The sequence below is a fragment of the Coregonus clupeaformis genome, chromosome 5, assembly GCF_020615455.1.
Source record: "Coregonus clupeaformis isolate EN_2021a chromosome 5, ASM2061545v1, whole genome shotgun sequence".
Classification (NCBI taxonomy): domain Eukaryota; kingdom Metazoa; phylum Chordata; class Actinopteri; order Salmoniformes; family Salmonidae; genus Coregonus; species Coregonus clupeaformis.
This window is the reverse complement of record NC_059196.1, coordinates 27,875,446-27,887,482: the sequence shown is the minus strand read 5'-3', so window position 1 is coordinate 27,887,482 and position 12,037 is coordinate 27,875,446. Positions and strand designations below refer to the sequence as shown.

Here is a 12,037-nt window from a genome sequence, read left to right as displayed (position 1 = left end):
ATAATCTCTTCCCACTCATGCACTGTGTGTTTGTCTGTTCCATCACCCCTGAAGTACGGCGGCTCTTTGACATCTGTCTTCATGACTAACTTTACTCCTGTCATGTTCAAATCAGACTGTCCATATCCTAAGTTCAGGCTAGGCGTAGGAGTGGTTTGGTTATCTGCACTACCAACAGATCTCTGTAATTGGCTAGCAATGTTCTCTCCTATTTCATGAGCTAACTGTGTGATGAGACTCCCTAGGTCTGCAGAACTCACATGTGAACTAGACACTGGCTGACGTGGAGAATGTTCATCTGTTTGGGTGTGAGTGTATGAAAATGCAGGACGGCCCACTGAACTAACGCTGCTTGCAATGTCTGGAGCATCTCTTAAGCTACGCATGTGTGGTGCGGGGGAATATTCATCAGTGCGTAAGCGTGTGGACGAGAGTACAGGTCTGCCTAGTATACCAGCACCCCTAACCGGCGTGCTCTCCACCCTACTCATAAACCTGCCCCTCCCCAGGCTTACCCCTGCAGCATCTCCAACACTAAATGGTGTCTGCGCATCCTTACCATCAGTCATTTTTTATTTATTTTTTTAATAGAAAGTTGTAATAGACTATGGTAATGATATGTGAATCACCAGAACATGTGAATATGAAAAAAACATTGTAAAATGATAGAAGTAGCTGAGGTAAGCAATTAAGAGCTACAATTTACACATTAATGTTTGCCCTTATACTTGTCAACGTTCCGAAGAGGTTCCTACTCGTCACAGCAACCTCCGGCGATCACCCTGGCGATGATCTGAAGCGAAGATATCCGGGTCACGGCACCAATGTAGCCGGCGCGGTCTGCTCGTTGCCGACTACTGCGTTGTGTTCCGGTGCACTGAAGACAAGACACTGGCGTACTTGAAGGCACTTTATTGTGTACAACTCTCTCAATCTGTTCAACATCAAGGAGAGAAAATGTTCAAAACTCTACCCTCGACCAGAATCCGCCTCTCTCAGTCGAGTACAATTAGACTCAGTATAATCACATTCAAAAATCCAAGGAATAAAATACAACATAATTGGAAAATAAACATCGCATCTGGTGTATATCTTATGTATGTGTCATATTGCATGTTATCTCTGCCAAAAACTCTGAGCTTTTAGCCTTTACATTAATACTGTGCAACATGACATAAACCATCTTTCAAATAGGTAATACATACAGTAATATGCACGAAGCAACATGTAATCCTTCACATTTGAGCTTTTCAGTGCCATTAAACACTAATCAATACATGAAAACATTTTAAATGAACACATATTTTTAACCTGATATAGGGAATACATACCTGTTCAACATCAAGGAGAGAAAATGTTCAAAACTCTACCCTCGACCAGAATCCGCCTAACATAAAAAGAACAACGTGGGCTTCAACACAAGAGGATAGAATGACGATCGCTAACTTACAGCTAAACAAAACACGAGGTTAGCTAAGTTAGCAATTTCTCAAACTCTCAAAAACAGCTAAATTCACGACACAGCTTGATTAAATGTACGTACACTCATCATATAATATACATACAAGTTACTATGTGCACTGAAACGTTTTAGTTTTAACAGGTATATCAAGTTTATATCACGCCGAAGTGAACACATACCTCTCTCAGTCGAGTACAATGCAGACTGAGAAAAGCATGACATCCCTCCGCATATAACCAAACCAACAGTCTAGAGGGCGCACTTACACAACTAACTCTCCCAATATCTGTAAACTACACGAAATGCTGAACAATACAATATTTTGGTGAAATCAACTCACAAAATAAAAAATAGAAAATGAACGGTTGCAAAAATCTGTAATTCTTTGACCTGTTACACACAGCCCACATGGGATTATAAGACTGTTTGCTGTAGCCAAACAAAAACATGTTTTACCTAGGTTTTAATTAATACAATATTTCCCTCCCCTAAAAACTGTTGATTGATTGGTTTAGCCTACTGCTGTATATAATTACTGATTGAAAATCATAAGCTATCATTGATAGCAAAATAATTTGTATAGCAAAGCTTACATTTTAGAACAGAGGATAGATCACCATGATCATGTATAGTAACATTTTCTTTAGATTTCGTGTCAAATGACGTATTAGGCTATTGAGATCTGCTGAGATACAGGCTTTATTGTTGGCGAAGCTTAATCCATAGGCCATAGCAGGAAAGGTTATACATGCAGTATTCTATTTACCACTCTAAACTCAAGGACGGAGATGCAAGATGGTCAAGATGGTACAGTCAAGCCATTCTGTCTGGTGCTGATGGGACCCAACATTATGAGAAAAACATTTTCAACAACGTCTAACAGATGGCAGGAGATATATTTTTTCAAATATAGATGGTCTGAGTTTCAGAAAGCTGAAAAACGAAATACCATTGGAAAAAGTCACGTGTCAAGGAAAGTGTCAACAGTAGAAAATAAATAGTTTATTTCAGAACATTTGATAGACAAGTTACACAAGCCGTAATTCTAAAAATGTAAAATGTTGGTCCAATGAAACAACCCTAAGCCTCAAAGCACACACACACCATCTTTAGGGAAGTCGTAAGGCTTCCCAACCCACAGCAACACACTCCCCCTGTCTCCCCCCGTCTCCCCCTGTTAGTTCCCTCCTGTCTCCCCCCGTCTCCCCCTGTTAGTTCCCTCCTGTCTCCCCCCCGTCAGTTCCCTCCTGTCTCCCCCCGTCTCCCCCCCGTCTCCCCCCCTGTCAGTTCCCTACTCACACACTCTAATTTGCTCATCTCAGGGAGTCATTGCAGGGCAGAGGGTTTACATCATTTAAAACACATGGTACTACACACACAAAATTCAGTCTATTGCTGTGAGCTGAGGTTTGCAGCAACAGTGGAACACACGGTATCAGATTTATACAATAACACACAACACACCCTGTTAAAGCCAATAGATGAAGCAGATATACTGCACAATGCATACTGTACACCCATCAGGAGGAGTGTTCTCTCTCTGCAGAGAGTCTGCAGTATGTTACTGCTACGCTGCTCTCCCAAAGACATCCGAAATACAACATCATTACCCTTCCTCTCTACACCCCTATGTCCCTGTAAATGATTCATCAGCATCATCCTCTTCCAAAATGTCCTTGGGTGGCCTGGCTTCATTCCTCTTCGCCACACAACGACACCCATGGGACGGCTATCAGAGAAGTTCAGGTTGATCAAGTCTGATCTTCAGCATCATGGTCCAGTTCCCTGTTGCGGTCTGGTGAGTAATAGTGTCTTAGTCACGTCAGTGAGGTTGGTCCTGTTGTGGTTAGTAGCTCCATTGTGGTTGGTCCTGTTGTGGTTAGTAGCTCCATTGTGGTTGGTCCTGTTGTGGTCAGTAGCTCCATTGTGGTTGGTCCTGTTGTGGTCAGTAGCTCCATTGTGGTTGGTCCTGTTGTGGTTAGTAGCTCCATTGTGGTTGGTCCTGTTGTGGTTAGTAGCTCCATTGTGGTTGGTCCTGTTGTGGTTAGTAGCTCCATTGTGGTTGGTCCTGTTGTGGTCAGTAGCTCCATTGTGGTTGGTCCTGTTGTGGTCAGTAGCTCCATTGTGGTTGGTCCTGTTGTGGTCAGTAGCTCCATTGTGGTTGGTCGGGGCGTAGCGAGGTCTGCAGGGACCTCATGTCCCTGAGCAGTGTTAGACTTTTCCTGCTGCGGTCCCCCGGTCGAACTTTGACCGCTCCGGCAGAGCGACTGCGTGTGGTCACTGTGGTGGTCACCTTCACCTCTCCTCCACCTTGCTTCTGACCACGAGCCTCCCTCATAAACCTCTTCACCTACACAGAGACAGAGAAAGTGAGAAACAGTGAAAAACTCCTTAGTCAAATTTGTGTGTTTGTGGATATGTTGGAGGCAAAACCAGTTAAATAGTGCTTTGTCATCAAACTGTATGTGTGTGTGTGTGTGTGTGTGTGTGTGTGTGTGTGTGTGTACCTGTGCTTGGTGTCTGCGTAGTTTGCTGATCTGCTCTACTTTTCTCTCCATCCTCCTGAGTAGAGTCTCCTGTTCCCTCTCCACCCCCCTCCTCTCCCGCTCACACACACACGCCTCAGCCTGCCGCACCAGCTCCTGCTGCTCACTGAAAACACACACACACACACATTTACATACACAACTGAGATAGCTATTCATGCTGAAACAAAGTCTCAGACTCTCTCTAACAGACTGACACACTCACAGGCTCATGTGTCCCAGTTCATCTTGCAGGGCCAGCAGGAGGTCTGATAGCTCCTCCCCACAGGAAGAGGAGGAGACACTGTCAGAGTGGGTGCCATTGGCTGGCTGGGCCAGAGGGGTGTGAGAGAGGACACGTGAGTTACATAGCTGGGGCTGATGCTGCTTCAGCAGGGAGAGAACAGACTGGACGTTGGCCCTGACCGAGTGACTGCACCCTACAGACTAGAGAGAGACAGAGAGAGGGAGATGACCGAGTGACTGCACCCTACAGACTAGAGAGAGACAGAGAGAGGGAGATGACCGAGTGACTGCACCCTACAGACTAGAGAGAGACAGAGAGAGGGAGATGACCGAGTGACTGCACCCTACAGACTAGAGAGAGACAGAGAGAGGGAGATGAGGAGGGTGACTGCACCCTACAGACTAGAGAGAGACAGAGAGAGGGAGATGACCGAGTGACTGCACCCTACAGACTAGAGAGAGACAGAGAGAGGGAGATGACCGAGTGACTGCACCCTACAGACTAGAGAGAGACAGAGAGAGGGAGATGACCGAGTGACTGCACCCTACAGACTAGAGAGAGACAGAGAGAGGGAGATGACCGAGTGACTGCACCCTACAGACTAGAGAGAGACAGAGAGAGGGAGATGACCGAGTGACTGCACCCTACAGACTAGAGAGAGACAGAGAGAGGGAGATGACCGAGTGACTGCACCCTACAGACTAGAGAGAGACAGAGAGAGGGAGATGAGGAGGGTGACTGCACCCTACAGACTAGAGAGAGACAGAGAGAGGGAGATGACCGAGTGACTGCACCCTACAGACTAGAGAGAGACAGAGAGAGGGAGATGACCGAGTGACTGCACCCTACAGACTAGAGAGAGACAGAGAGAGGGAGATGACCGAGTGACTGCACCCTACAGACTAGAGAGAGACAGAGAGAGGGAGATGAGGAGGGTGACTGCACCCTACAGACTAGAGAGAGACAGAGAGAGGGAGATGACCGAGTGACTGCACCCTACAGACTAGAGAGAGACAGAGAGAGGGAGATGACCGAGTGACTGCACCCTACAGACTAGAGAGAGACAGAGAGAGGGAGATGACCGAGTGACTGCACCCTACAGACTAGAGAGAGACAGAGAGAGGGAGATGACCGAGTGACTGCACCCTACAGACTAGAGAGACAGAGAGAGGGAGATGACCGAGTGACTGCACCCTACAGACTAGAGAGAGACAGAGAGAGGGAGATGACCGAGTGACTGCACCCTACAGACTTAGAGAGAGACAGAGAGAGGGAGATGACCGAGTGACTGCACCCTACAGACTTAGAGAGAGACAGAGAGAGGGAGATGACAGAGTGACTGCACCCTACAGACTTAGAGAGAGACGAGAGAGGGAGATGACCGAGTGACTGCACCCTACAGACTAGAGAGAGACAGAGAGAGGGAGATGACCGAGTGACTGCACCCTACAGACTAGAGAGAGAGACAGAGAGAGGGAGATGACCGAGTGACTGCACCCTACAGACTTAGAGAGAGACAGAGAGAGGGAGATGACCGAGTGACTGCACCCTACAGACTAGAGAGAGACAGAGAGAGGGAGATGACCGAGTGACTGCACCCTACAGACTTAGAGAGAGACAGAGAGAGGGAGATGACCGAGTGACTGCACCCTACAGACTAGAGAGAGACAGAGAGAGGGAGCACCCTACAGACTTAGAGAGAGACAGAGGGAGATGACCGAGTGACTGCACCCTACAGACTAGAGAGAGACAGAGAGAGGGAGATGACCGAGTGACTGCACCCTACAGACTTAGAGAGAGACAGAGAGAGGGAGATGACCGAGTGACTGCACCCTACAGACTTAGAGAGAGACAGAGAGAGGGAGATGACAGAGTGACTGCACCCTACAGACTTAGAGAGAGACAGAGAGAGGGAGATGACCGAGTGACTGCACCCTACAGACTAGAGAGAGACAGAGAGAGGGAGATGACCGAGTGACTGCACCCTACAGACTAGAGAGAGACAGAGAGAGGGAGATGACCGAGTGACTGCACCCTACAGACTTAGAGAGAGACAGAGAGAGGGAGATGACCGAGTGACTGCACCCTACAGACTAGAGAGAGACAGAGAGAGGGAGATGACCGAGTGACTGCACCCTACAGACTTAGAGAGAGACAGAGAGAGGGAGATGACCGAGTGACTGCACCCTACAGACTAGAGAGAGACAGAGAGAGGGAGCACCCTACAGACTTAGAGAGAGACAGAGGGAGATGACCGAGTGACTGCACCCTACAGACTAGAGAGAGACAGAGAGAGGGAGATGACCGAGTGACTGCACCCTACAGACTTAGAGAGAGACAGAGAGAGGGAGATGACCGAGTGACTGCACCCTACAGACTAGAGAGAGACAGAGAGAGGGAGATGAGGAGGGTGACTGCACCCTACAGACTAGAGAGAGACAGAGAGAGGGAGATGACCGAGTGACTGCACCCTACAGACTAGAGAGAGACAGAGAGAGGGAGATGAGGAGGGTGTCTGCATATTGTGTGTGTGTGTTCATACCTTCCCTGCTACAAATGGCACGTCTCCCAGGCTCAGTCGGTAGTGCGGCTGCGTGTGTGAGGCCTGCCGCAGAGCACACACACATTCAGATCAGATATTGGTATGGGTCAAAGGCTCGTTGGCCAATCAGATATGTGGCCTGAACAATTAGTTTAGTGTGTGTGTGTTTGGGTGAGGAGGATCACATCGAATGTCATTAATCTCCAGTAGAAACACCGGCACCTAAAGGCTCATGGGAAGGCTGCTACCTTGGAGACCTGTTTCTTCTCTCTGATTGTACTTCTGGCTTTGGGAAGGCGGGGCGAGGGCGACACAGACTGGATCAGGATACGATTGGCCTCCAGACCTGTCTGTAACTGAGGACAGGTGAGAAAGCAGGGTGCAAAATAGTTGCAATACACATCTCCAGAGAGTGTGAGTGTGTGTGTGTCTACCTGGTTGGCCTGGTCCTGGACCAGTTTCCTCTGGTGTTCTTCTTCCAGCAGTTTCAGCTCCAACTCACGAATCTTCCTCTAAAAACACACACATACAGACATCAGAGCCACCAAATCCTAGTCGGGGTGAAAATGTGTTTGTGTGTGTACCTCTGCGTGGTTCTGTGTGCGGGTCAGTCTCTGGTATTCCTGCTCCAGTAGATCCAGCTTGTCTAACTGGGCCTGGTGGGCGGAGTCAGGGGCGGGAGCAGCTGACCTGCTCATCTCAAGGGAAACCTGAAAGGGTCACTATGGTAACTGAGTGCTACCGGAGCATCATACATACAGTTAGGGATCTTAACTCGGCTAACCAACGCTAACTACCTGTCGTTAGCCTGTCTCCCTGGGTTAGCATAGATAATGCTAGGTAAGGCTAGCTGAGGCGTATGCTAACCTGACGTTTGAGCAGGGTTGTTCTGTCGGCCTCTGCGTTGCGGACCATCTTCCTCATGTACTCCAGCTGTCTGTCCAACAGCTTACAGCGAGACTCCGCCGCAGCCAGCTGAGTCACCAACACTGAGGGGACCGAGGGGGAGACAGAGAGAGAGACAGAGAGAGCGTGAGACAGAGACAGAGAGCGTGAGACAGAGACAGAGAGCGCGAAACAGAGACAGAGAGCGCGAGACAGAGACAGAGAGCGCGAGACAGAGACAGAGAGAGAGCGCGAGACAGAGACAGAGAGAGAGCGCGAGACAGAGACAGAGAGAGAGCGCGAGACAGAGACAGAGAGAGAGCGCGAGACAGAGACAGAGAGCGCGAGACAGAGACAGAGAGCGCGAGACAGAGACAGAGAGCGCGAGACAGAGACAGAGAGCGCGAGACAGAGAGAGAGCGCGAGACAGAGAGAGAGCGCGAGACAGAGAGAGAGAGCGCGAGACAGAGAGAGAGCGCGAGACAGACAGAGAGCGTGAGACAGAGAGAGAGACAGGGGGCAAAAAGAGCATCTGTTTACTCTCAAACAAAACACAGTTCTATATTTTTGGAAATGATCACGTCGCTCACCTTGGTTAGGTTCTGACTGGTTGCTGGTCTCTCTCTCCTGTGTGTTAGTGTGTTTGTGTGTGTCTCTCAGTGCGTGTGAGGTCTCTTTCTCCAGGCTGTGTAGACTCTGCTCCGTTCTGCCTCTCTCCAACTCCAGCTTCCTGATCTTCTCCTGTAGGTTCATCAGAGCAGACAGGATCGCTACACACACACACACACGCACACGCACACGCACACGCACACGCACACAGTATAATCCCCTTTGAAGATAAATATCGTACCATCATATCTTGCCTTATCAGTTACCACACACACTGAGTTAAAGTTATTCTCCACCAGACATTCATGAGTAAAAACTTATCAGCAAGAACTTTGTTAGGCCGCTCAGAGTAGAAGTGATGAGCAGAGAGGGATAGTAGGATGGGTGAAGGTAGGAGGGATGGTGGCGTGAGTACAGTCGTGGTCAAAAGTTGAGAATGACACAAATATTAATTTTCACAAAGTCTGCTGCGTCTGTTTTTATGATGGCAATTTGCATATACTCCAGAGTGATCAGATGAATTGCAATTAATTGCAAAGTCCCTCTTTGCCATGAAAATGAACTTAATCCCAAAAAAACATTTCCACTGCATTTCAGCCCTGCCACAAAAGGACCAGCTGACATCATGTCATTGATTCTCTCGTTAACACAGGTTAGAGTGTTGACGAGGACAAGGCTGGAGATCACTCTGTCATGCTGATTGAGTTAGAATAACAGACTGGAAGCTTTAAAAAGGAGGGTGGTGCTTGAAATCATTGTTCTTCCTCTGTTAACCATGGTTACCTGCAAGGAAACACGTGCCGTCATCATTGCTTTGCACAAAAAGGCTTCACAGGCAAGGATATTGCTGCTAGTAAGGTTGCACCTAAATCAACCATTTATCGGATCATCAAGAACTTCAAGGAGAGAGGTTCAATTGTTGTGAAGAAGGCGTCAGGGCGCCCAAGAAAGTCCAGCAAGCGCCAGGACCGTCTCCTAAAGTTGATTCAGCCCGCGGGATCGGGGCACCACCAGTGCAGAGCTTGCTCAGGAATGGCAGCAGGCAGGTGTGAGTGCATCTGCACGCACAGTGAGGCGAAGACTTTTGGAGGATGGCCTGGTGTCAAGAAGGGCAGCGAGGAAGCCACTTCTCTCCAGGAAAAACATCAAGGACAGACTGATATTCTGCAAAAGGTACAGGGATTGGACTGCTGAGGACTGGGGTAAAGTCATTTTCTCTGATGAATCCCCTTTCCGATTGTTTGGGGCATCCAGGAAAAAAGCTTGTCCGGAGAAGACAAGGTGAGCGCTACCATCAGTCCCGTGTCATGCCAACAGTAAAGCATCCTGAGACCATTCATGTGTGGGGTTGCTTCTCAGCCAAGGGAGTGGGCTCACTCACAATTTTGCCTAAGAACACAGCCATGAATAAAGAATGGTACCAACACATCCTCCGAGAGCAACTTCTCCCAACCATCCAAGAACAGTTCCTTTTCCAGCATGATGGAGCACCTTGCCATAAGGCAAAAGTGATAACTAAGTGGGTCGGGGAACAAAACATCTACATTTTGGATCCATGGCCAGGAAACTCCCCAGACCTTAATCCCATTGAGAATTTGTGGTCAATCCTCAAGAGGCGGGTGGACAAACAAAAACCCACAAATTCTGACAAACTCCAAGCATTGATTATGCCAGAATGGATGTGGCCCAGAAGTTAATTGACAGCATGCCAGGGCGGATTGCAGAGGTCTTGAAAAAGAAGGGTCAACACTGAAAATATTGACTCTTTGCATAAACTTAATGTAATTGTCAATAAAAGCCTTTGACACTTATGGAATGCTTGTAATTATACTTCAGTATACCATAGTAACATCTGACAAAAATATCTAAAATCACTGAAGCAGCAAACTTTGTGAAGACCAATACTTGTGTCATTCTCAAAACTTTTGACCATGACTGTAGAGAGTGATAGAGAGATGGGGAGTGATAGAGAGATGGGTGAAGGTAGGAGGAAAGAGGGATAGAGATGTGAGAGTGGGGATAGAGGGATAGCGTTTAGCAGAGCCTCAGGTAATAGGCTGTGTCACACAGGGAGAGTGGTGTCAAGTGTCACCTGCTGTTGCCATGGAGACCAGCCTCACCACACAAACCACAATGGAAACTGTCTCACACACACACACACACACACACACACACAATGTGGTTCTAACAGCAGTGCAGGTAGTGATTGGTGATTACCTGCACTGCTGCTTTCTGGGAATGCCTTGCTGGGCAGTGTCTGATGGGGTATGTGTGTGTTGCGAGGTGTGTAGGAGGGTAGAGAGGTGTTGATGAAGGGGCGACTTGCAGGGTAGTCTTTGTAGGAGGGTAGAGACAGACTGTTAGACATCACGCCGGCAGAGAGCTCCTGCAGACAGACAGACACAGTCATGGAAACACAATCTCTAACACCATGATATTACTGCCCCCAACACTGATAATATTATTACAAAACCAGACACTTCAAACTGTCACCCATTCTAATGATAGATTACAATCCTTAGGACTGTCCCCCAAAACAAACGCCACACACTCCCCTCTACATCTCCAGTGGAATTCTCTGGTACACAACTCAGCTGCTCTATAGTTTAGTGATGTTTAGTTTGGTGTTGCACATAAAGGCTGACTATGGTCACTCTCACTTTAACCATTACATTATTGGCTAGCTCTTAGTAACAAGCAAAGTTAGTTAGCTAGCGTAAGTAAACGCGAGAATACATCCAAGACGCTGTGTGTCAAATGGTTAACGTTAGTTTGCGAGTTACTAGTGCTGCTAGCTAGTGCTGGAAAAACACCTAGTTAGATCTGATGCAAATATGCAACTTACAATAGTTAACGTTAGCTAGCTAAACTTTAGTCCATTCAAATGCAAGCTAAGTTAGCTGGATAACTAGCCAAGAGAGGTTTGTTGAGTTGGATAGCTAACGTTAGCTAGCTAAATTAGCTATCTATGTTTACCTTCTCTCGCCCGACGGATGGTTTTGACACTCTCTCCATTGTTGGCAACCAACTCTACTTGCCAGCCGAGTTAGCTACATTGCTTCAGTTTTTATCCGTAGGGTGTCTTCAATTCAGCCAGAGCACATAAACATTCCATATAAAATGTCTGGGTAGCATTTTTACCATCATTTCTGGAATGCAGGAAACAAAATACCGCGCGCGCACTGAAGAGTCGGAGGATCCCCTTTCAGGAGTTACGGAGGAGATGACGTCACACGGCGTACAGGGGCTCGGCTTCTCTCCAAAACGGTCAGATACCGTCCAGACCTGTGCGTGTACACGAAGAGTGCATGGGTTGTGTGGGCCAATAGTTCAGAGGTTACATCAACCAGAATTGACACAGCTTATCCTCCCTCTGACTTGGGAAAGACATGAGAGAAGAACAAACACATTTCCCCTTTAGTGAAAGGCAGCAAAAAGTAACAGAAACACAACCATGTGATCAGTGTAACGTTACAGCTTCACTCACCCACAGCAGCCCACGTGCCTCAGCTTACCAGCTGTCAAGTCTTTACAGTTTTAGCCGCGCAGGTAATGAGGGACTATAGGAAACACACACACACACACACTTGTTCTCCTGCTTAGCCATGTGGAACAGAAAGGGCCTCATTATCCAGGACTCTGTGTGTGTGTGTGTGAACAGTAAAAAATATACCCCAACCCTGGTGTTGTGTGTAGTGCAGGTGTGGACAATTCGGGACCTGGAGGGCCAAAGTCACCAGTGAACAGGCTTTTATTCCAGCCCTTAA

At 47.8% G+C, this 12,037-nt stretch overlaps 1 protein-coding gene across 1 annotated transcript; it reads right to left on the bottom strand.

Moving 5' to 3' along the window:
- Positions 1-2,729: 2,729 nt before the first annotated feature.
- Positions 2,730-11,984, bottom strand: cep57 (centrosomal protein 57). The gene is made up of 11 exons (XM_041876667.2): positions 11,247-11,984; positions 10,488-10,656; positions 8,252-8,431; positions 7,644-7,765; positions 7,361-7,486; positions 7,211-7,288; positions 7,025-7,132; positions 6,777-6,839; positions 4,214-4,434; positions 3,970-4,114; positions 2,730-3,812 (listed from the first exon to the last, which is right to left on the bottom strand). Exons 1-11 carry the CDS (start codon positions 11,283-11,285, stop codon positions 3,606-3,608), a joined length of 1,458 nt encoding a protein of 485 aa, XP_041732601.1. The 5' UTR covers positions 11,286-11,984; the 3' UTR covers positions 2,730-3,605.
- Positions 11,985-12,037: the final 53 nt, after the last annotated feature.